General features: G+C 39.4%; 1 protein-coding gene across 1 annotated transcript in view; it reads left to right on the top strand.

Moving 5' to 3' along the window:
• The window catches only part of ascc3 (activating signal cointegrator 1 complex subunit 3), a 173,381-nt gene that overhangs the window by 38,446 nt on the left and 108,768 nt on the right, over nt 1–26,167 (top strand). The window contains exons 9-10 of the mRNA XM_067602507.1: nt 20,921–21,124; nt 23,641–23,781. Of these exons, the coding sequence (XP_067458608.1) occupies nt 20,921–21,124; nt 23,641–23,781 (345 nt within the window). The remainder of the gene's footprint in view (nt 1–20,920; nt 21,125–23,640; nt 23,782–26,167) is intronic.

Here is a 26,167-nt window from a genome sequence, read left to right as displayed (position 1 = left end):
CTTTGGAGCTAGCCTCTAGTGGCCATTCGAGGAACTGCAGTTTTTGGCACTTTCACGTTGGCTTCATTTTTCAGCCCCGGGGGTTGCCGTTTGCTGCAACACCAAGAACCATAAGTGACTGCTTGAGCTAAAGGTAGAGGACAAAGAGAAGGGTGTGAAAAGAAGAGAAATGCTGGATTCTCGTTGTCACTGTGAGGTTGCCAGACAACCAGCGGAGATTCCAGGAAGTCACTGTGCCCGACCAAGAAATAGTTCTAGCACTTAACTCCCCATAAAACCACAACTTGTTGTTTTTACATTTCTGTTTATGTTTGGATTCAACCAGTGAGATAAATGTGTTAATTAGTAAGCATTCAGAGATGTTGGTTGGTAGATTTTAAAAGTTTGGAGGGAGCCAGGCTCCTCCTTCTCATTCCCAAAATGTCAAAGTTACTTCCAGCATTAAATTCCTTTAGTGTTGGAAGTAACTTCAAACAGACTTTGCAATACAAACTGTTGACATTGAAAGCACACGGCCCAGCTATCTCAGTGGCCTTTATGTTCTTACTTTTGTGATTTCTGTACAGTTCCAGGGTTGTGATCTTGTTACAAGTCCATTGTGGAATGCAATTGAATCTTATTAGGTTTATTTTTCAAGGTTGGCAAGTAGCTAAAGGCTAATATAACTACACCTCAAAAAGACAAATTACTTTTCGTTGGCTCAGAGGTTGCTCACAGTTTTTAGTGGCCTAATAAATGTTCACAACTGGTACCTACAACCTCAGAATGAGATGAGAAGCATAATATACTTGTTGTTTAACTGGGAGATTCTTCAATTGAGGTGAGTCGATCAGCTGATCATTTCTCTAGAGAAGAAACTCCACTCTGTGAAACTACAGAAACACAAAGTCCACTGGCAGTTGTACAGTGGTGTTACAGAGTGATGTGTCTTTTCACTCACAATCTTTGTCTGAATACAGACGGCTGTTGCATGGAGCACATTAACCAGAAAACAAACTAACTTTTTAGTGTAGCTGTCACAGAATTAACATTAATTAACTAGCTGGTGATGTTTGTCATTTTAACCAGAGACAACGATTGTCAGCTAAAAATGAGACGCAGCTACCTCTATTGGTCTTTGTTAATAAAACAAGAGTGAATGTATGGTATGAGATTCACTAGTGTCAGAGCTTAACAAATCCAGGTATTTTGCCAACTGGGAACCAGATCCAAAACAGAACCAGCTATCAGAACCTGTCCCTAATGAGCCCAAATGACTTCAGTAAGGGATTTGACAGGATTCAGATCTGAGTAGCAGATTCAATGCTGGATTCAAATTTGCAGTTATTGGACCACCAAATAAAGTGATGGATTACTTTTCCAGCTCTACATAATAATGTCTCTGATTGTTGAAGTACATCTCCATAAATAGGACTTGCCTGCATGTCTGTTCAGTCGCCAAGAGAGTTTGCTGATGCCCCGGGTGTATATATGTGGTCCCTGTTATCCTCCATCTCAGTGAACAGGAGAGGACTGTGGCTGTAATGGACAATGAGTGATGTTCCTTCTTAATGGAAGTGCTGTAGCTCTCAACTGGCTGTCAGCGGACACAATGACCCGTCAATTTGACTGACACCTTGACTGACAAACCTGCAGTCATACAGGTACATACATTCCCCCTAGCCTGCAGCAGACTTTACCCAGCCACCGCCGGGCCATATTAGAGAGTGTCCAGTTTGCTCAGGCTTCGGGGTGGAGGTATGGCTGGGGCGATGGAGAGCACCCCAGCAGAGTATACACACATGATTGTCTTTGAAAGGCACTGCTCCCATCCTGTCTGCGGGAGTGGGCTCTGTAATCCATCATTACTGCATCGCTAGTGAAGATGCAGCAGTGCAAAAGGTCACCCCTTCTTCTCTGAATCTGGCCTTTTGTTAATGAAGGCCCTGAAGTATGATAGCCGTAAACCTCAGAAGCATTTTGTCACACTTCAGGAGACTAGTGTAACTGCTCACCTCTCTTAACCTTCCTGTCACTCATGCTAATGGACATCATAATAAACTGGATCCGGCTTTGGTGTATGTGTGTGTGCGTGTAATTGAGTGTTTGTGGTTGAGTGTGCGCATGTGTCTGTATATGGTTTAATTACATCTGCGCTGTTGCTCTTGTTGTTTTCACAGTTTGTGCTACTGGCTCAGGTGTCTTTGTGTGTGTGTGTTTGTGTGTTTGTGTGTTTGTGTGTGTGTGTTGGCACTGTCTCTTCAGTGCCTGTCAATATCAATCCTCATCAGGGTAATGAAGATTTGACCATTAATCCTTTCATTAGTGACAGTGATCAATCCACAGAAACAACAGTGCTGTACAGTCACATAGCATTATGTATGTACTGTATGAATGACAACATCAGTGTATGTTTTTATGTCTGTGGCTCCCTTGATTTTGTTCAGACCGTTTGCTGTTACCTAGGTGCTAACAACTTTGGCAGTAATAAGCTTGAGATACACCGATCCAACTTTTTCTCTCCTGTTTCCGTCATCTCAACTCAGGTTATCTGCTGATAACGAGTACTGATAGTGATAATCACTAGTAGTAAGCAATAGTAGTGCTGTCTTTTTTCATAGTGTAAAACCTGGATACCTCACTGGGTGGCATCATTTTTATGGAAGGTAACATGAGGCCAGAGATTTTCGGAGGCACTAAAACTGAGTTAACCTGCTCTAACCTGCTCTATGCTGATTGCAGAAACACAACATTTTATGACATTAACAAAGAAACAGTATTTGATGTGGATCAGTCATATCATATCACATCATCATAGAGATTCTGGCGATCACAAAGACATTTATAGCACAGAACGATGATCACCGGGGCAAGCTAAGCAAGTTCCCTATGCAGCTAGCCATAATGGCTGCTACAGGTGGGTAGTTTCTGTATTTACTTTTGTTCAGACTCAGAAACAAAGTTTTGAAGTGATTCATGTATGATATATGTAGGAGGTTCAGCAGCTCGCCCTGATGATCTTTGTGCGTCTTTTTGTAAATGGCCAGAATTTCTATAACGGAGCAAAATTAGCATGACACATAGAGCCACAATGGTCACATATATGGGAAATACATCAGCTTCAAATAAACTGGAATTTTCCTTTAAGGAGATGAAACATTTCAGACCTGCATCTTATTTACATTATGTGTTGAGTGTCTATAAGGTCACAATTTTTTTACAATTTCACGGAATGTAAAAAACCATGAACTGGATTTCAGTGAAAAGAACATCAAAACAAGTTTCTCAATATTGACCATCATTTGATATTGCATGTAACTAAAACTATTTACAATTATGTTTGAGGTAAAAATACTGTCATGTTGAAATACAGTCAGTATATAAACCTATGTATATAAGCATATAACAAACATGTTGACAGTGACATGGTTTTCTGCTGTCAGACTGTATGACAGGATGATATGATTGCAGGTCACAACATGTTGTCAGCTATGGCATTACCATCACATTCTGTTACACAGGTCAGTTTTGTATTTCAGTAATTAAAACGTGATACATGTGCAGTCATATAGTCTGGAAAAGTGACTTATCAAATCAGAAGCATGCTTGTCAGTGCAATGCTTTTTTTTCCAGTCATCACTCAAGTGTCAGATGTCGGAACTTCCCACTAACAAATAAGCCGACCAGGGTGCAACCTCCACCCAGTAACTGTCAGCCTGCGGACACAGTGTAGTTTCTCAACCTCCGTTAAATCACTTTTTATGGCTTTGAAATCATCACATCATCACAAACCCTGTAAAAAAAAACAAAAAAACAAAAAAAACAACAACAGAGAGACAGAACCTTTTAATATTTTAGACAAACATCAAACACGTAAAAAAGATAAAGGAGGCATTTTTCTTCATATCACACTGCTCATTTTACACAGTAATCTACCAGGAATATGCAGTACCATGTACTGTATTTGACTGGATGACGCTGCGTTGCGTTGAGTCAGTTCAACATTTTCTAGTGAGTCAGTGCAGCCCACGTAAGCCACTGGCAGAGGTCAAGCTCAGTCAAGGTCAGGTCATGTGAGAGTTGTTAGCAGGGTTGGAAGTAACGAATTATATTTACTCATGTTACTGTAAGGAATTTGTTTTTTGTGTGTGTGTACTTTTTAGGAATTAGGAATTTTACTTGTACTTTTACTTGTATTAGTATTAGTGTTGTACTTTGAATTGTACTTCTAGATTTCAAGTCACATTTTTTTACAAAGTAAAGAAAAAAGTCAAAAGTCATGATTATTTTTATGAGAATGGAACAAAAGAAAGGTGCCTAATTAGCAGCTGCAGCAGAGAAGGCAGCACACACCAGGGTTAGGTGCTGCATAGGTGCTGTCACCTGGAATGTGCTCAGGCTGTCCTAATGATAACCCTTATCCCTAAAGTATTCTGCTTTAGTTTCTGTCTACATCTCCTCGTTAACCTAAATGAATGGAAACCATTCCTAAGGTCTGTGCATGTTTGTTGAGATGAGAAAAGAATCACAGCGAGCGGGACCAACCACACAACAAGTGGAGCGGCAGTAGAAAGCTATTTTAGTTCAGCAGGGTTCAGGTAAGGTGTAAGTCTACTGTCTACTGTCAAACCAGAATCATTGGATTAATGAAGAATCTGAGGAATCTTTGAAGTAAGGATAATTTCCTGGAGAACAGATAACAATTTATGAATATCACAGGAAGATATTTTTGAGTCTGTTGAGAGTTATCAGTTGACTTATTTGTGCTCTCAAAAGACATTCAGCTTTTACAGAATTCCTGTCCTTGCTTCTCCTGCAAAGACTGAAACCTTAAATAATCTGAATAGGCACTGAAGTAAATTCTCTGAGGCTACATCTCTGTCTTCTCTCACTTTCTAAAAGGCTTATCTTTTTTTTGCCATGAGTTTCTCCCTAGCTCACTAGCAGTTTTCCCTTCATCTTTTAAAGTCCCTGTGTAACTGATATAGATTGATATGGAACCTCTTCTGCTGAGCGATGTGAATTAGCCTCATTCAAGCAGCGGCTCTATTCATTAACTTAAGCCTGGGCAACTCTGGAACAAAGTGCCTCACTCCTCTAAAGCGCAGACACACAATGCCTAATAAGTCTTTACGTGCTATTAGGAAGGCTTTGAAAGGCAGGCTGAAAAGTCTGACACTCCCCCTCCTCTCCCCGTTTACACTGAGTGCCGATTGTCATTTATTGAAAGCTGTAATGGGAAACAGGGCTGTGCGAGCCTTGGTACGCCTTTAATAGCTCTGTGAAACATTAAAAGTGGGGAATTTATTAGGGTGCTTTTTAACTAATGAATCAGGGTCTAGGCATCCCGCACTTGCCACTGTGGTAAAAGCCTTCCTAATTTATCCGAATAAATATATTACTGAGTGTGTTGTGAGTGAGAGCAAGTGCCATTCTTTAGTAGTACTGATGGACTAAACATGCCCAGAAATGTACACTACTACCACATTGCTGATGTACCTCATAATACCAGCAGAAGAATGGACACTGTAACTCAAATATTGACAAGCTTTTGAAAGCACACATAACTGCACTTCCTATGAACTACTAATTGATAGGAATCCACTCAGGCTGCTAACACATTCTGAGAAATGACACATTCCCCAGAGGGAAACAGTCTGTAGAGGGAGAAGGATTAAGGAACAGAAAGAAAGCTTTGCTCTTCAGTTGCTACAAGAGAGCCGTGGTGGGGGTTGGTGGGTTGAAAGGCATAAGTAATGAATGACTCTTCCCTCCCAATTTGTACTGTATATCTCTCTGCTGCTTGACACTTAAAATTTTCTTATTGCATGATTTTCTACCGTGTTGTTTGTCCCTCACCAAGACAATTTGCTGTGTCAGATACAGTTGTCGTACACAATTTAAATGCTTAAATAAATGCTGGTATTCAAATAAGGGCAGAGTTGCAAATAATAGGTGATGAACAAATTAATACTTGCCCCTAAAGAGTGGGTAAAAACATCGAATGGGGGTGGCATTATCTCTGCTGTAATGGCTACATGGTAAATTCAACATAATGTGTGTTTCCACAGCAGCACAAAAACTCCGACACTGACAGTCTTTGACCTAGTCTTGTCAAACAGAACAGTTACAGTTAAAATGCTTCACGGGAAGAAGACAGGGGGAGAAAAAAAGCTGATAGAAGATAGAGACAGGACAAAATAAAATGTGTAAAATCAAGAAAAATCCAGAGAAAACAAATGGGTTTGAAGAAAAAGATATGCACTGATTTGGCTTCTCTGAGACTTTATGGTAAACTGTACCAGAGTTGAGGAGCAACAACAGCAAAAAGCACACAGAGAGGAGGGATTACGCCTTTTTGAGCAGCTTGAAGGCTTTTCATTTTAAACATCTGCAGGCACTGTTGAGTTTCATTGACAGAAGCTTAATACTGAGCAAACAGCAAAGCAGAACCAAGTATTAATTAGTGAATAAAAACAATATTTAAAAAAAAAAAAAAAAGAGAAACCCTGAGCGAGAGAGTGGTGATGAAGACATGATCATTACCAGCATCAACAGCAAATTAAAACAGGATCAGGTCAGAAACAAGGAGGCTTCTTACTTAGTTACAGTGAAGTATACTTATAAAACAGCAAAGAGGGGGAAGAAAGGTCTGTTGTCTCAAATAAAGACCTGCTTCTCTTTTTAACAGAAATACGGTTAGCTACTGTAAATGAAGCTCAACATTTCCTGATGTTTCACATTTAAAGTCCACTCAGATTTGGAGCTTATTGTGTCCTAGAACGTAGGAAACATGCAGTCTGAGGATTCAAATAGAGGTCTGCCATCAGGTATTTACAGTCTGAGGGGATAGTAACAGGTGAACAGGCCTACTGCTGTCATCATTGCAGTATGTTGGCTTCCATCACCACCCTCACTCAACATCCTTTGATTCTCCTGGCTGTTGACAGCTTGCCCTCTCCTTTTCCTGTGCAGGAAGCAGCCAGTGTATATGCACAGGCCTGCAAAGATGAGGCAGAACTGAACAGCCCGCCATCCATAATTAATCCACCTTGATTGCATTTCCTAATCCAGTTTTGATGTGGTTCCCCCCACAGCACACACGTGGCTCTGTGTGTTTGCTTAGACTTGCTAAGCACGAGCCTCCAGTCTTCAAGGCTTCTTTGAAGGATTCAAAGGTTCAAGACTTTTTACAATCCAATCTGATGGAGTGGCAGAATTCTCAAATGGCACAGTACATCACCTGAAAATGCACTTACTGTCTGTCAGCCTTTGAAAAGGGTGTGTGCCTTGTGCTGTCTTCAGTCTATAATTAAACTAGACTTATTATGTAAGTTTGATTATTTTGATAAAAGCTTCTTTTATCTCAGTTTAGTTGGTTATTGTTAGTTATTTTAGTAAATTTGGCTTGATTCTGTAAAATTGCATGAATCATTTTTGCCACAAATTTTCAAATCTTTGTCAAGTTGCAAAATCCTTGCAGTGACTTCAAGTGAAAGTCATGTTTTAGGTTCTCTTCTGCAGAAATAACAAAAAAAAATACTTTCCCACAATTTGCAAAAGTAGGCTGTCTTGCAGAGCATGACATATCTCTGCCTACAGTCTTCATCTATGCTCCTGCATTAGAATTAGTTATGGATGTTTGTATTCAGATTCAAGTAAATCTGTCAGGCACTAAAATTGAAATGACTCACCAATGACCTTGCAGTAGCCTGTGGGATAATCAGCTGTTGCAACATGTTTTCTTATAATGTCTGAGTGTCATTGAGTCAAATCTATCGTTGTTATTTACCGTAATATGTGGTGAGGTTGTATTGGATTTCACTAAATTATACGGTGTCCCTATTATTTTATCTGCAGTCTGTGGGTATTCCAGAAATGGTAATAGATTTCCCTGATTTGAATTTTAAACCTCATAATAATTGCAATGAACCGTGACTCACTGAGCTCCCAGTTTGGTTGTTTACTCAGGTGAGGAGCAGGGAACCATCCACTGTATCCATTCTAGACCCGTCCTTTCAAAAGAATCATTAAGAGTATTTTTAAAAAGCAAAAACTGTCTTTAATACATTTTAATGATGAATGTTTTAACATCCCATTTAACAAGTTTGTCACCACAATTAAAAATGCCATCACCGTTTTCAAAAAAACCAAAAATTCCATTTGTACTGTTAATGTTTGTTTATTTTGAAATGTAAAAAACCTATGTGGGATGTTTTTAATGGGTGGGCTGTACTGTGTTTAATGGAGGTTTCGGGGCTCACGAGGCTCTCGGTGCTTCTTCAGCAGGTGCCTATGGTTGAAGTGATGGATTACCTCACCCTTTCCTATCTTCATCCAACTCCCAGCTCTCCCTCTCCCTTCTTTGTGCCCTCTCCCCCCTCTTCTTCCTGCTGCTGCTGTTCTGCAGGGAAATGAATAGGCCTCCTGTTTGCTGCATCCGCATCTCACTCTGTCAAACTCCACCATGCATCTGGTGCTGATGGTTCGTGTGCACGTGTAATGCTCGGGCATGTGTGTGTATCCATAGGATTGGCTTTTGGGATTTAGAGTGTGTGTTTGTGAGTTGTGTTTGCGGGGGTGTGTTTGGCCAGGTCATTTAGTACTCTGCATGCAGGCTTGGAGCAGGCTGATAAGCTGTTTGCAAAAACTGGCAATTAAAAGTTGATCAGGCTGTCAATTCAAATGGAATGAAATGGAACCAGAAAGTAATTAAAAGGATGGCATGAAAATGACAACAATTATATCTCTTAGCTTCCCATTACCGATGCACAGAGGAATTTAATTAGTTTAGGTGCTCATATAGTGACTCATACAGTAAACACACAATAACACAAAATAGCAGTCACCACAGAAAAATAGGTGGCTTCTTCCTGTGTATATAAACACAGGCTGGTCATCTCAGTTTCACTATTAAACTTACAAACAGGGAGGCCAATAGATATGCACAAGACTGCTGTTTAGCTATTGCTGTTGAATCATTAGTGCGATCTATGTCGGTCCAATTAGTGTGTTTTAAGTGGCTGGTGGATTGGCAGGATATTCCCAATCCTCCCAGTTTGCCCATATGGCCGTAGGCCGTTGTATCCGCTGTGTTAATGAGCCTGTCAGCTTCCATCCTACTCAGCGGCCCAAGATGGGCTTATGGGCACCTTCCAATGCGCACAGTATACTGCTGAGGACGACTGCTTACACTTACAGACAGCATGCACAGCTAACTCTCTCAGTGTAATGTATGCCTTCCCTCTCACAGAAACATTTTCTCAATCTCTCTCTCACATAGAGCCAGATATTGCTCATTGCCTCGTTGAAAATGTTGTGTAGCAAGGCAGCCAGCTGGGTTTTAGTGATTGGTTCTGCCCTAGACTCAAACAGCTGCTCTTGTTAGAAACTTTATTTAACCCTGCTGCTGAAAGGTTGACCACAGATGTGTACGGTCCTATATTAGCCAGCTGGGCTCAGCAGAGCTTTCTCTCCATGTTTTAAATGCTGGGGCCTTGCTATAAATGGTGGGAATGGTGGACTGACTGAATGTAGCCAGGACAATCCAGCTGCAATGATGGGGACTGATTTGCAATAAAGCAGCAAGGTAGTTGTCACAATTGGGCCATATTTTAGTGGGCTTTGGAAGCTGACTTCAACTTGGAACATAACACACATAGCTGCTGAGAACAAATGAGCCTTTTGGCTCTGGATGTGTTTTCTTTGAATTTCAACTTGATAAAGTCTTCTCAACTCCGGTCAACTTAATTAACTTGGCATCTTGCCTGTGTGTGTCAATTTGACTTTTTGGCTCAAAGTCTGCGTTGTGTTTGTTTGACTTAATGTGATAATGATGATGTCTAGTCACCTCAGCTGGATAAGGTGGTATGTACTTGATTGTAAAACAGCATATAACCTGAAGATAATAATTTGTTTTTAAAGATTGTTCTGACTCTGTTGGAAATCATCATTGATAAATGAAGAGAAAATATAGAAAATAAGAGAATATCTGCGTGATAAAATGAAGACATTATGACAACACCACCAACCACAGCCTCAAGATTTACCAAAGACTTCAACACCTCCCACACAGTCTCAACAAGCTCCACTCTCACTGCTCTCATGTTTGTCAAGTTTTAAATGAGTGATTTAGGCTGTTCCTCTAGTCACTGTTCAATTTATAGATCTGTCTAAGGTCTTCATGGGGCTGCCAACATTCACAGCAGACATTGGCAGCAGAGGAAGAGATAGTGTTTCCAAACTAATATTCAAATATTTGCTCTTGCAAAATCTCAAAAAAACCAACAAAAAAACGCATCAAAATGCTTGATATGTTTGTCAATAAATGAATGAGGGAAGGTGAACATTTTACTGAATTAACATGAATCATCAATTTCATCAGTGAATTGCATGATTATTGTCAGTGAACACAGAGAGTCTGTGTGCATGCCATGTTTGAATTTCAATAATAATGATAATGATAAATAATCTGCCATCACAGCTTAAATTAATCGTAATTATTAATCAGATGAGAGTATTTTATCCCGCCGTTATCCTACATTCTCCAATATAAAACATTTTCAATATTGATTCCAGCTGATTCCATATGTTATATGAGATGAAACAATAATTTTATCAAGCCAGAAACTGACACAAATACAAATATCTATACTTAAAGGCTGTCAAAGATGTTCTATATTCAACATTTGTCACTGTCATGAAAAAGCAAAAACCAACAATGTGTTAGTCCATCTCTCAGTACTTACTGACTGTCTGTGCCTACCCTGTCTGTGGCTGTCCACAAAGGCTCAGCTGGTCACTGTAGTTTTTATCAACCATTACTCAGACAAAAGTAAATAGTGCATTTGTTGTTGACTTTTTTCAGTGGCGGGTTAGTCCAAATTTGGTGTCCTAGTGAGTATTTCTGGCAGCAGGATGGTGTGTGTGGGATGGAGTCAAAATAAACTACAGTGTGTGTGTTCATGGTAATGAAGGAACATGTTGCCCAGTGCAACAGTGTGACTCAGTGATGTGTTGAATTGTTTTTGGACAAAAATGGAGCTCTATGGCACAGATGAAGAGGATATATCAGACTTTAATTCACACACACAATACTTACTAGTAGGATACATTCACCATTGCTTTTTGGATTTTTCATGGGAGTTGATGACCAAGAAAAATATTGAATATTGCCTTATAATATAGACCTTTAAGGCTTGTCTTTTTTAGTTTTTACACAACAGGTTGTTTCCTATGTTCAGCAGAGTTAACAAAGTGGTGAGAATTTCCTTCCACTCACAAGGAAGAAAAATGTCAAAAAACAGCAAAGGACATGGCGATTGTGCTGCCCAGGTCCTTTCATGTCTCAGACAAAATAAATGCCACAGATGGTATTTGATAGTCTGATATTCACCTGGATTGTGCCTTTTTCTTTTATTTGATTTTCATTAGTTTTTAATATTCAACATAAATGCTGATAAATTCCCTAATTTTTAATAAAAACTAAAAATAATGAGCCCCACTTACCTGCTTGATGCAGGCAGGGCACCTGGGGGCCACTGAAAGCTGGAGCTGAGTACAATTATACCAAGAGGTTCTCTGGCTGCTGACATTCATGATGAGCAAAGTTTCAGGCAAAGCAGGGTAGATCCTATATGTTAACAGCTGCATAAATGCCCAATGCAGTACAGTAACTACCTCCCCGCAACACTGACATCACACCCTCGAGACAAGTTTTGGCAGGCACAGCTGGATTTCCAATTGGAAGATATGTGTGCATACATTAACATAACAATTAAGCCAGAGAGGTTTTAAGGAGAGAATAAAAAAGCACTGAAGATTTCCAAAGATCATTTAACGATGGCAACTTTCTATTTACAACATGTATGCTTTACCTCAAGGTGAATACAGGGGCAGGCATACATTTGCATGAATTAGCATGTGTAAGGAGTGTGGGGACACTGGCTTTTCGTTACAAACAGACAAAGTCGATAAATCAAAATGAGGGCCAGCCGCTCAAGTGATTGTTGTGGCTCTCTGGTCACCACAGAGACACAGGAATGAGTGTGCAGAAGCTTCGTAAAATAGGGTGAAACTCAGTGGTCCATAATTCAAAAATGAATATTTATAAGTAGGAGCTCAGTGGACTTGGCCTTAGGGGAAATAATTGGGTAGACAGGAGGAGACTGGAATCACCATCTCTGTTCACAGAGAGTAGAAGAAGCCCTGCAGTCATTATGAAGAGAGTGTGCTTCAGTAATATCCATACAGAATCTTTACTTGTTTAGTCATGGAAAGAGGGGAGTTGCTGGCAGAGGTATATGTGGAGTTTGAGTTATAAAAGCCTTTTTGGAAAAGTGTGAGCTTGAGCTCTCATACTAGCAAGCAGCTGGCTGAGTTTTGGACAGCTGTGAATTATACATGATGCTCCAAATACGCCAGTTAAGAAAGCAAGCTATCAACAAGTAATCATGTGGTATTAATTACAAATAAACAGAAAATATTAAGACTTCAAATAACAGCTCGTCCACATTTAGAAAGCATTTCAGCTGTGTATGTTTCCTTTAGTTTTATATATGTAACCACAGTGAATATGGATTGGGCTCTGAGGGCTGCCGAAACGTAGGTGACCAACACTCAATGCTGTGCCTGAACGCATCCTGTGCATCCACAGACGGAGCGCTGAAGCTGAAGCTGCTGCTCTGCTAACATGCTGCCTTCACTACACAGCCTGTGTTGACATTATGTTAAGCACCAGTTTCACCAGTTTTCTTTTTCATTGTATCTGCTTGTATCATTGCTGCAAGTTGATTTTACTTGCAGCCTGATCTTTGTTAGTAGTTTAAATTGGCCTTCTTTCTTTTAAATGGCAGCTCTTCCATTGGTGCCATAAGCAGCACAATGTTGTAAACCCCACTCACTCATGGATGGATTTTACATTAGAATCAAGAGAAACAAATCAAGAAGCACATCTAGACAAATAAAAAACAAAAACTGAAACTATTTGTAATATTTTAGGCTTTGCACTGCTTTTATATTTAGCACATTTGGAGTGTTTGAGCCATACAGCAAAGCTTTTGTTTTTCTATCATCCGTCTTGAATTTGGTGCAGTGCAAGAGTAAATCCTTGCCTTTATCAGTATGAGATGAACCTACTGCTGACTTCTTGTTTCAATTTTCCTCTTAAGTAGAACTTTTATTCCCACATATCAGGCAAACTCTCACATAAAGAAAATCATTAAAGTGCAGCTAAAATTGTTTTTTATAAAACCAGAGTTATCATTTAGCCAAGAGGCAAAACTGATTTTTCCAAGTTCATCTTATAACCTGAGAAGCATCTGAAATGGAGAGATTCCTGGGCTTAAGACCAACATTAGAATGTTATCTGCTTATTATGCAATTTTATGATCTCTTGTTGGCAACTTGATAACCCAAATATCATAGCGGGTTCTTAATAGCTTCTGCAGGTGGCTCAACAGCTGAAGTGTGAACAGTAGTGGAGGGAGGGGACAACCTTTACACGTTCCTCTCTCCAAGGGGAAATCCTTCAATGTTGTTCTAGAACTTTTTGACTGCTGTGGCCATAAATATAAAACACTAGATGCCACGTGTCATAATGACTTGCCATTCTGGGATGGAACTGAATGGCAGCCATCTCACCTGGGTCCAGTTTTAAACTTGCTGTAATTGGAACTTATGGTGAAAGAGGCTTATGTTGACTTTATAATTCTTGTATTTTTCTACCAATACACCAATACAGTTTTTTATTTCAAAGTAATGAGTGTAAGACAACTGTGCCTGTCTAGAATGAACCAAAAAATAAATAAATAAAACGAAACAAAGATTCTGGCAGAATTCTGATTATTATAGCTCCAAGAGAACAAATCAATCCTGAAGATAATCTCATAATTCTGGATTTATATTGCAGACAATGATTTTATTTTTTCAATTTTGCCTGAATTGGATATGTAAGAACTGTCTTTGGTATTCTGAATAGCTAATATCCTACATCAAGCAATACCTTTTATGTAGACATCCTAAATAGATTCAGTGTTATATTAGCAGACAATTACAATCATAAACACAATAGAGAAACACACCTACTCTATATTTATTTGAATTATACATAAGGCAAGATACGTTTATCACACACACACACACACACACACACACACACACACACACACACACACACACACACACACACACACACTGTCTGTCTGTCTGTCTCTCAGTGGTTCTTAAATTTTTGGGCAGAGAGCAATATAGACAGAGAGGTTTATGCTACAGTAGCATGCTGTATACCTAATGAAATAGGAAGCTTTAATGTTTCTGAAGATAAGGCATTAGGTTATATACTACCTCAAACAGAACGGTATGCTGCAATTGTGATTCCTTTGAAATAGTATATTCCAATATCTAACTAAGCAGGCAGTGAGGGGAGAGAGTGTCTTGAGGAGGAGGCATCATTGCTCCCTGCCGTTTTAGATTTGGGGACCTTTCCTCTACTTGGATATGAATGATGGCACTTAGGAATTTGTTTTGGTCCTTGGCTTGGCAGGAATCTAATGTCCATTCAAAGAAAGAACATTAGTCAAGTAGAGACAGTGTACAAGTAGCCTATTCCCTTTTCTTAAATAATTAAAAAGTGAAGTGAAGTGTTATTTTCATTATGCTACTGTACCTTCTGAAGATAATGTGACAGATTTGGAAAGACAGAGGGTATTACTCCTTTCCTAATCCTCACTGTCTGACCTGTCCTGTTGGAGTCCTGTGCTAAGAAATGCTTGCTGTGAAGCATGCTCCATGGTTTTACTAACCAATCTTCCTTCCTCCTTACAGCCAAAATCTATCTCTTTCTCATCATCTGGTGAAACAAAATGCAGAAAACATCTACACACAGTCCACCTCCACACACACACACACACACACACACACACACACACACACACAACTGAAAATTGTAACTGTTTATTTAAAGCATTCATTGTTTTGTTTTTTATACTCGTTCGTGGAAAGCTTCAATTACAGAACAGAACAAAACATGAACTTGTGGCAAATAACAATTAGGTCTATAAAATCTTAAATGGGTATGCCTATTAGGTTGCATTTATTCATGTAGAGCCTTTATTTTTTATTTTTTAGCTGTTGCACTCTTTCAAAACATGTTAACATGTGTATGTGTATGCAATAGCCTATTTTCACATATCAATAATATTTAACTACCATATGTATGGTATGCATTTCAATGTCTAGTCCTATTTTATCTCAACTACACCAATTTCATCATCATACACGATACAGGCTACTGAGGCCTATTATTATTCATGTATTAGACCCACTTAAATGGCAAGGTAGTTTGTTGAGCCATCATGTTACCATGTGAGAGTTTGAAAAGAACTGCCGAAATACAAATCTCCTTTCCTTTACCTGATCAAGACATTATTTTTCACTCACTTTACCGAAAGGGAAATTGTGTAGAGGCACGAGGTTAGCTGACAACAAGTGATGTTAATATATGGTGACGGCAGGGTTAAAGGCGGCTAATTGGGGGTTAGCTAGATGTGGTGAACATGTAATGTTAAGTGCGACACCTCGGCCTCAAATAACAGTATGTTCTCTGTCAAGGATTAGCCACATCCTTGTGCTTGTTATCTTTGTGTTGATTTGCCTGGGCTTCATTTTTTGTGTAGATTGTCACATAACTGGTTTGCTGGATTTGTCTTGAGATATTATGAATTCTCCCTGTTGTTAACATGATATATGTTTACTTTATACTTGATACGCATGGAATCAGCTGCTTAGCGCTCAAATGTTAGGGTAATATTAATAACTTTATTATAACATTACTAAATGTTACCTTTCAGCTCTAAGTTAGCGTAGCTAACATCAAAACAATGTTTGCTGTTTATAACTTATCTGTTAAGCTAACAGATCAATGCTGTTGAGAGCCAGCAATCAGCTGGTCCTTTACTTGGTAGCTAATGGTAAAGTCAAATAATTCAACTTCTTGTGGTTTTGGTTGACCCATATGTAAAAAATAAATCTCATCTACTCTATACTAAGATGTGGAAAGTGATGCCAGCCTCATGAGTTATGATGTCACGTTTCATTTAGTGTTTTATATCTATGGATGTGGCATGGAAGTGTCTGAGTTATCTTTATTTAATAAGTGAATCATTTGTTTGCTTCATTGTACAGGTGCTGCTGCTCTGCTTTCATATTCTTATGACTAACATAAAAACATGTTGCCTGCCTCAAAAATGCTATTCAGTAGTTGCAGTCTGGAGCCCTGACAATCAGTAAAAAAAACTACTTCAGAGTTTTATCACAATGAGTGTAACACTTCCTCAGTCCTAATTAATGAGCTGTTTAATTCTGCATCCTTTCAGATAATATTTTGACAAAACTGAAAAGCCTTGAATGGCTCTAATCAACTTCTTGTCCATTTGCCAGGTGGAGCTGTTTCATTCATGCATTTGTTGACCGTAGACACATCAGTCAAGTTTCAGTGTTCTCTCTGTAGAGAAGAAGTTGTTGCTCTTGTTGCTGGCAGTGGGCATCACTGGTAATCAGCAGTGTTTCTCCAACACAAAACACCCAACTATCGTGTGTGTACATCAGTGGCTGTGCCAAGCTGTTCATCAGAAGCCCCTCCGGCCACATACAGCACCTAGCTGAAACCACCGCCGCCCTTCATTCCTTCCAGCTTAAGTGGACTCTAATAAAGTTGCTCTTTGATGCATTAATAACCTCTTCCTCCCTTCTGAGCTGCGGGGCCAACTTCCAAACAGCACCCCGCATATCCTTGCCTGACATGCACTCTTTAATTATTTCTTTCTATGAGTGTTGGAGCAGAACGAGGGGAACAGGAAAGTGATGACATACTTCTAATGAATCCTTGAATAAATAATACTGCTGTCTAAGCTTAAGGCATCCTGAACCAGCCTAAGTGGGGGAGAGGTGGAACGAAGAGAGAGCAGGGAGAGGGTAAAACGATGGAGGAAAAAAAACAAAACAAAATTAAACAAAATTTGAATGTTAAAATAACTAATATGGTTCTACAGTTAGCTCTTTATGTTATCATTGAAAGTGAATTGGTTTTGTTCACCCAGTTTCCACACTGCCTGCAACACATACATTAGATTCAAATCTCTTATCCAGAGTACTTTTATATGTGGCTCATTGTTTAGTTTTTTGGGGGAAAAAAGTGACAATTTATAAGATAATATCAGGCTGATGGAAATCAAAAATCCATGTTTAAATGAAATTGTAAGATTTCCACTCTACCACAGACAGTTTTGTCGCTTATTGTTTTGCATTTGATTATTTAAAGGGGCACTGGCTGATCATGCAGCATAATCAGCAGCTCTTTTGCATTTCCTGCCAATTGTTCTATTCAGTTCCCACAAGGTAAAGCATGTTCAGAGCCAGATCATACATCAGGAACAAAAGAAAGTTATTTATTTACATTTTCACAAAATCAATTTAAATCAAGTTATTAGTTTGAAAAAAATGTGGGTGTTTGTAGCAATCTAAAAAGATAAAAATCTGCATTCTTGATCCATGACATGAACACAATATATTTAGGTGTTTATGTGGTCTTTAAATGTGCTTTTGGACTGTAGACAATCTGTTCCAGAATGAAATGATTCACCTGTGCAGCAGCTGGATGTTTCCACTCTCCGAGTAGTGTTTCAGTGTTTGCACATGTGTGTGTATGTGTGTGTGTATGTATGTGTGTGTGTGTGTGTGTGTGTATGTGTGTGTGTGTGGGTGGGTGGCACCAACTGTCCTTCACAGTGGCCATTTCTCTACTTATCAGAGGCAGTGTGAGATTGAGGGCCATCACCCACACTCTGTTGCCATAGTGAAGGCAGACAGAGGGCAGCTTGACTGACAGCTAATCCCACCACACACACTTTTCCCTCCTTCATACTTCTTGATGCTCCACTTTCCCTGCAGTCACCTCGTACACAGAGGCTCAGTCACTGACACATACTGTAACTGATCACCTGTCTATATTTCATGTCAGTGTTCTGGGTTGAAGAGTCAGCACCGTGGTTTGATCATAGAAAATATGGTCACAAATGGGGGCAACATCACCTAAAGGTTGACATTGGCCCAAATCTCGTTGCCAGGGGCAACTTAGCAACCAATGCGGTAGAGTCATGTCACAACGATGATGCTGAAGATACACTAACTCTGTTTGTTGTTGCTGCCTTTTGATATTTCTCCCACCGTTGTTAGCTAGCAAATTGCAAGTGCATGATTATTAAAATAACATCATGATGTGATTAGTGCTGGGGAAACAATATATTTTGAGAAAATAATCCATGAGTATCAATATTTTTATATATTGTTTATTGAAAAGGGTACCTGTATTCAGTATAAATATATCTTTACTTTCAATCACATGAGACTACATTAACTTTACTCTCACTTTTTACAGTTAAATGCAAAGAAATTATTAAATGGAACCTTTTGTACAAACATGGATATAACTAATAAATCAAGGAGACATCTTTATTTTTGAGTTAAGTTTTTGTTTGATGATTTTTTAGATATCAGATCAAGATAAAATTAAGCAATAGATGGAGATGGTGGAGATGGAAATATGTATATATATATGCTAGAGAGGAAATATATAGAAGATTTACAGTATGTATTTAAATACAAGCCTTCCTCAAAAAAGAATCAATAGTCTCGAGGGACTGCTGTGACCTATAAGGTGACCTGTGGAGACAGCTGGAAGCTTCAGTTAACTGAAACCTTACTAGTTTGTCTATTTGACTGTGTGAAGGTATCAGTGAAGAAGAGCATTACACAGCTGTCCTTGAAATTGAGAGAAAATTCCAATAGTAAAGCAAAAACCACAGTAAATTTGTTAATGAACCCACCACATTCCACCTCTAGTTTTGACAAAGCAGCATATCTCTAATAACAGCGATTTGAATGTAATCAATGCAAAAATGTTCAAATGTAAAAACAGTGATTATGAAATTACAAACTAAAATTAAAGCTGCAAGCAGCGATGGCCGGGCCCCTGCACCTTTGTGCACGGTGCGGCATACCGTGCAGTCAAAGCGCTGTTATTTCAGAGCAACATGATGCAGCAATACATTTACCAGAGGGCAACTGACATATACATTTTCATATTGCAGGTAGGATATAAATATCACTTTCTGTGTCCACTATGTGGTGCTAGAAAACATGCACTAAATGTACATTATGTTGCTGCATATCAAATGTAGACCACACACTTTAAATTTCATATAAATCAGAGGAAGTTTGCAACATAGGACTTCACTTTCTTTTGCCAGTAGGTGCTACACAAGTGCATTAATGCAGCAGTACATTTAGTGGAGGTTGCCTGACATGCATATGCAATGTCGTGAATATCAGACATTGCACGAAGGAGTTAATGTCACTTCCTGTGTCCACTATGTGGCGCTGGAGAACACCCACTTTTTGTATACGTCTTGTTTCTCTATATCATGTGTAGACAACATCAAGTAAATTTCAAATTGAATGATATTTGTCACACAAAGCTTACTTCCTGTTGTCAGTAGGTGGCGCTATGACTATGACCCAATATGGTATGTAGATGTCTTCAGGCCTGGATTCTTATCCAGCATGTGGAATTTAGGGCAGATTGGATAATGTAAAGTCAAGTTACAACAGCTTCTTCTGTCATGGCGAAACATGCAAATTTTCCACATCGTCATGGTAACGGCATTCTACAAAAACTCAAAAGCTTCGCAATTTGGCTTCATGAAGGTCTTGAGATTATGGACCTGTTGAATCCTCTAGAAGGAGTTTTGAAAAGTTCCATAGCTGTAAAGTGCGTAAAATGGCGTGTTGTCAAATGACCTATGACATCGTCAAAATTCAAATGGGCCGACTTCTGGCTTGGCAGAGCTAATGAAAGCCAATGTGAAATATGTCCAAAATGATGAGAGCGACGTGCGTACCAAATTTCATGAATAATGCCTATGACTTAAAATTGACATCTAGATGTGCTCAGGTCGTTTTTTGTTTCATAAACACTGAAATTTGCCACGTCGCCATGGCAACAGTGTTCCATGAAAACTCAAAAGCTTTGCAATTTAGCATCACAAAGGTCACCGACCAAATTTGAAGTTGCTCGGGTTAATTCTCTAGGAGGAGTTTGTTAAAGTACAATGCCTATAAATGGCAAAAACTACGCAAAAATTGCACAGTAAAATCAAAACGGCTGACTTCCTTCTGAGCTTAGGATATGGCTCCAAGAGGCTTTTTTTTAAGTGTGGAGATGTTACATCTGCCTACCAAATTTCATTCATCTATGTCAAATTTAAAGGTGAGGGCTTTGACTTTGAAAATTGTTAGGGGGTGCTATCGAGCCAATTTGCCACACCCAAGCCCAAGACCCATATCAAATATACATTTTTGTCACTTCTGATGCATGTGTAAAGTTTTGTGAGTTTTCAAGCATTCCTACCACCTCAAAAATACATTTAATGCATAAAATAATGATAATTCTTTGAAATACAATAGGGCCTTTGCACCACTCAGTGCTCGGGCCCTAAAGACTTGTAGCAAGCCGACCTCCCTTCAAAATAGGACAATATACCCTTCATGAATATTAATGATGCAAACTTAACTTCTAGTTAATCAGATTTTGAAAACCATAAGGATCCTTTCTTTCTAATTTCTCCAGCCCCCCTGTGACCCTTTAAAGGATAAGCGGTATAGCTAATGGATGGATGAAAAAAGTAGAGGGAAGAAAAGAAATAGTTTGTTAAATGGTAACCATAAATGTATGTATTGAAGGAGAAACATATAGCAATGTGTCTTTTGCCTTTATTTCTTTCTTTGATTTGAATATAATATAGATTTGTGTTTGCTGAGTAAATTGTAATGATTTTAACTGTTATCCATCCTGTCTCTCCTTCTCTTTGTTTGTGTTTGCACTTAGATCGGGCAGCTGGTGTTCAAAGGGATGAAGCGTCTGAACAGGATTCAGTCCATGGTGTTTGAGACAGCCTACAACACCAATGAAAACCTTCTGATCTGCGCCCCGACTGGCGCCGGCAAGACTAACATCGCCATGTTGACCGTCCTTCACGAGATCCGTCAACACCTGCAGCCCGGCGGTGTCATCAAGAAGGATGAATTCAAGGTCTGAGACTGACACACACACACACACACACACACACACACACACAAACTAGAGACACAAAATAGGGGGTTGCTTCTCGCCGCTGCGGTGGATGTGATGCACTATGATCACATACGTATTACACTGGTTGTTAATAGAACGACGTTCACCTGGACTGACTGTAATGAGTCATGCTAACTGGAGTATGCATGAAAATATCTGTGCGGCTGTCGAGTAGAATCACAGTCAGAATTTAAAACAATTTCTGTGTAATGTCGAAGAATGTCTGCGATAAACTGCTGAATGTTTCCAGTGTTGCTCCACCACAGAGTCTCTCAACATGCCTCATGGAGATTAAGCATGCTCCTTGCTGAGATTCACACACCCCATGCAGAGATTCAGCTCTGATCCTCAGAGCTTTGGATGCTGAGATTTCAGGCAGCATTTAAATGGGAGCTATCTGATAGTTTTGAGTCAAGGACAGCTGGATTTACTTGATTATGTTTCCTCCGAGAGGCTTTGTTAGTTTTGCTGATTTGTGCAGAGTTTTTGTCATTTAACCTCAGTATTTATTTCTTTATTTCTTGCCAGTCTAAAATCATCTGCAGTAATCTACAGTATTCAAAAGTCTACTAAAATAATCCAAACACTAAAAACTAAAACAAAGAATGATGAACAGAATACCTTTAATTACTGGGTCACAGTTTTGCGACAGCTGTACACAAACTGCCAAAAACACCCCCTTAAAACCCTGGAACCACTAAATATAGCTAGAGTTCCTACTTCAAAGAGAAAATTCATGTATGGGACTATATGTGAATTTGTCTATTCAGATTAAACATCAATGTCAAGCTGCCCTGCCCTCCTGCCCACCTATACCTTCCCACAAACTATGTTCTTACCTATAGTTAGTGATGTCTGCAGCTGATCTGCAGGGTCAAGAATAAACAAATAAAGGACTGCTGAATGCACAAAAAGGCAGCAGTTTCATTTAGTGACATGGTAAAATGAATTGAGTCAATTAAACAAACATGTTTTTTTTGCATCTATCTTAGCAACAAATCACAGGTGTTGCTGTCATGGATAAATCTGGGGTAAGCAGTTTTCTGGAAAAGAGAAAAAAAAACAAGAAACACCAGAATTTTAAAATACAGCTCTCTTCCTGCAGCTTTCCCCCCTCCCCTCTCTGTCCTAAGCCCCTCCCACCAGACGAGCATGGGCGTATGTACGTGATTCATACACACATGCAACACAACAACCTTCAGTAAACAGTCCGCCACAAAAGAATGAAGTGTCCCATCTCCCTGCTTGAATTCCAGTGATATCATGTTTCACTTCAGGGAGTTAACTTCTATTGAAACTCTCTCACTCCAGCGTTGCTAGGATTATACGTCGTTCAGTTTCCCCCGCACTACAGGCAACAGTCCGATGATCACATGTTGCTTTTCATTCTGCTGTCCCGTGCAGTCCCATCACTTCCTATCTGTCTGTATCCACTGCTCTGCCCTGGCCTCCAAACTTTCTGTCACACAGGCAGAGTGCACACAGTGTGACAGGCAGGTAGGACATCCAATCATTTTATGCGGACCCAATGAACAGCTACATATACTGGATTTTCTCTCTTGATTGCTGTCAGGATGTAAAGAGAATTTCAACCAAAAATTCTTCTAAAATAAATTAAAGCTTTAAGAAGTGTCTAAACCTTCCAACCACAACACATCCGCAATTACTCTCCTCTATAGATATTACATAAAGCATCCCAGGACAATAAATATGATAGCAAACCACCTTTTACTGTATTGTGTAGGAAAATAACAGATACTCAGATTGGACCAAAAAAGAAAATACAACACACACAATGTCACCCTCACCTACGTTAATGTCTACCTTCCTTCCTACTTTTATTACAAATTCTGACTGTGATTTACTTCATGCTTGTCCGTTGTTTCACCTCATTATTTTACGGACAGTTAGATTTCAGTGTGATGACTGCTTGACTTTGAAAAACAGAAGACAAAAGTGGTCGAAATTAAATATAGCAACAACCGGAAAATATAAATTTTAATGCGCACAAAAAGTCAGCAGTTGTGACCTTTGTGATTATAAATATTGGTACCTGTCTTAAAACCCATAGTGTCAAAATCCTAACACATACTCAGATAAATAATTCAGACATCCAAAAGGCTTTGTTCTCTTTCATGAAGGCTTACATACACGTACACACACTCGCTCACACACAGTGTTGCACAGTGCCAGCCAGTGACGAAAGCCACTTTTCATACATCACCATTAAACTTTAGCCATGCAAGTGGCTGGCATCATATTTCTCAATAAATTGTGATTTGTGCTGGTTGCCAGGGAACAAATGATCCTGCCTCTGTTTGCTCATTTATCACCAAAGTGTCCTTCCAGTCCCTCTCTCCTGTACCCCCCCCCTTCCCTTCCCACCTCCACCCTCATCCTCTACCTTCCCCATCCTCTACCCCTCTCTGTTGTCTACCCTATTTATTTCCATGTCTCTCTCTCTTTCTCTGTAGATAGTATATGTGGCTCCTATGAAAGCCTTGGCAGCTGAGATGACTAATTACTTCAGTAAGCGATTGGAGCCACTGGGCATCACTGTTAAAGAACTCACTGGAGACATGCAGCTAACCAAAGGAGAGATCCTACGAACACAGGTACACACACACACACACACACACACACACACACACACACGCACACGCACTATGTGCTCTATAATGTTTCCAAATAAGAGTTCAAACCAAGTGTGCCAGAAGCACTCCCTCCTCCAGGCTCCCTCTTTGACACATGTTCATTCTCTAGCACCCCCATGTGGATTAGATTGTGACATTGTATTGGAAGCCATTGCATCAGTTATTCTGCAAAACCCATCAGCCACAATTCTACCAATTACAAGTCACAAGTGTAGCTTAACTAGATGCATAATTTTATCAGCTATGAATGTATAGTTGCTTTCAAATGGAAAACAAATAATAAAAGGCCCTACCATAAACACTTAGACATCTGCTGTCTTCATGAGTGAAAGCTTGTTGTTTGAACAAAAAAACCACCATGCATGGAATTCTGGTGTCCTTATTTTCATGTAGTCTCACTGGCCTGTGTCACTGTATACATCTACTCAGTCCCTTTATTGCTTTAATGGTTTTTTCCCCTTCTAAGCCCTGTTTGGATGGGACTAGTGTATCGCGTGAGGTCCTCCCGTGATTTGTGATGCAGAGGTAGTCAATGAAAGATAATTTTTTTTTAAAAAAGTCACTATGATGGGGTGCTGTTGTTTGGGAACCACTGTGCTAGACTACTGACTACTACACTTAACATTAAAAAGATTGAAAAGCTACATTAAATCATGTAAGGAACTGTATAACTACACCATAGACACCATACAGTTTACATTTCCAACAGCACTGTGGTGTGGAACTGTGCTGAGGGGTAACAGTTCAAAGGATAAGTCTGGCAATATTTTGTATTTTTCTTACTGTCAACAAATCCCATAAAAAAGACCCAAACATTAATATTGTATCTGTATCCAAAGCCTAGTATATCTTATTCCTCTGTGCCATAGAGCTCCGTTTTTGTCAAAAAACGATCGCCTCATTTCCTCTTGTTTGAGTAAGGTTTGTTTAAAACTGCAGTGACCAGCTGTTTAAGGAATTTACGGAGCCTTTTTTAAAATAAAACAATATATTTGTGTCTGCAGTAAGAACCAATGGTCTTGGGGCTGAGTGTAGTGTCAAAAGTTGGGGAAGTCAGTAAGTATTGAGAGACTGACTAACACATTATTCAACATGAAATGACCTATAAATGCAAGGTGTTGTGGATAGAATGTATGTAGATACATGTACTGTAAACCACAGAGAGTCCGGTGGATGCATTGATGCTCACATCCAGCTGTTCCTTGCTGTGATGGTTTAAAGAGCAGAAGAGGAGAATAGTATGAAAGGGGGCTCACAGGTCCATCATGCTTTGGTGAATACAGAGACCACACACTGCACTACCTTGTTAATGAAGCATTGTATTTCCACTGAATTCATTGTACAGTGACTGTGTTGCTGTGTTCACTGAGATGCAGTTTCTCTGCCGAATATGTTCTCTTACATCAAGAAGTGTTTCTCTGCTTCAGCTCACTGCCTTTATTAAGATCTCACAAATACACACTGTTCCTCAGGTTTGTTTTTTTCCAGCTGACCACAGCAGTTCCTTATCTGGCTGTGGTGTGCTGCACTAGTTTGTTCTGTGACAGGACCTACAGAGAGGCCCTGCTTAGCTCCACAATACCATATAGATGCTAACGATAATGCGGGAACTGTCTTCTTCTAGCAATTCTGGCAATTAAACTGTGTCACACAAGGTCAAAGGTCAGCTGTCAAATGTTTTCACAGTGACTTGGAGAACATCTTTATCAGTGTTTTTGTGTCTGCAGTTGATAATTAATTAGAGGATCTCAACAGTCTAGCACTGCTAGATTATTGAGCAAGATGGTGCAATACAGTGAGTCATCTGATTTCCCAGGGAAACTGTTTTTCTCTATTTCTTTCTCTCATATTTTGCCATATTTCTTCTTATTGTTACACTAGCTTTTCTTCTCTAACAAATGGTATGTCCCCTGAGGCCCTGCTGATAGTAATATTATAGATATTAGAGAGTTTCATTGATTGTTTATTTACTACTGGATCAATAATTCACTTGTCTTTGAGAAACCTTAAAAATAAATGTATTCCTCCTATGAGTATTTCTTATTGTCGTTGGAGTTTTCCATGTTTAGGACCATCTGTGAAGAAAAAACACGTTTTGCCACTCTCCCCACAGAATCATAAATCATAAAAACCATCATGAAATGTTAAATTGATTCATGAAGTTGAGAGACAGAGTTGCTGTCAAAGATATTGGTGAAGACTGACAGGTTCAGTTTCAGAGTTGTTTTTCACTGGTGTATTAAATGGTAAATGGACTGTACTTGTATAGCGCCTTTCTAGTCTTCCGACCACTCAAAGTGCTTTTACACTACAAATCACATTCACCCATTCACACACATTCATACAC

Source organism: Thunnus thynnus, chromosome 10, assembly GCF_963924715.1.
Source record: "Thunnus thynnus chromosome 10, fThuThy2.1, whole genome shotgun sequence".
In the NCBI taxonomy this organism is placed as follows: domain Eukaryota; kingdom Metazoa; phylum Chordata; class Actinopteri; order Scombriformes; family Scombridae; genus Thunnus; species Thunnus thynnus.
Note: the sequence above shows the minus strand (reverse complement) of the source record. Positions and strands in the feature narration are given on the sequence as shown.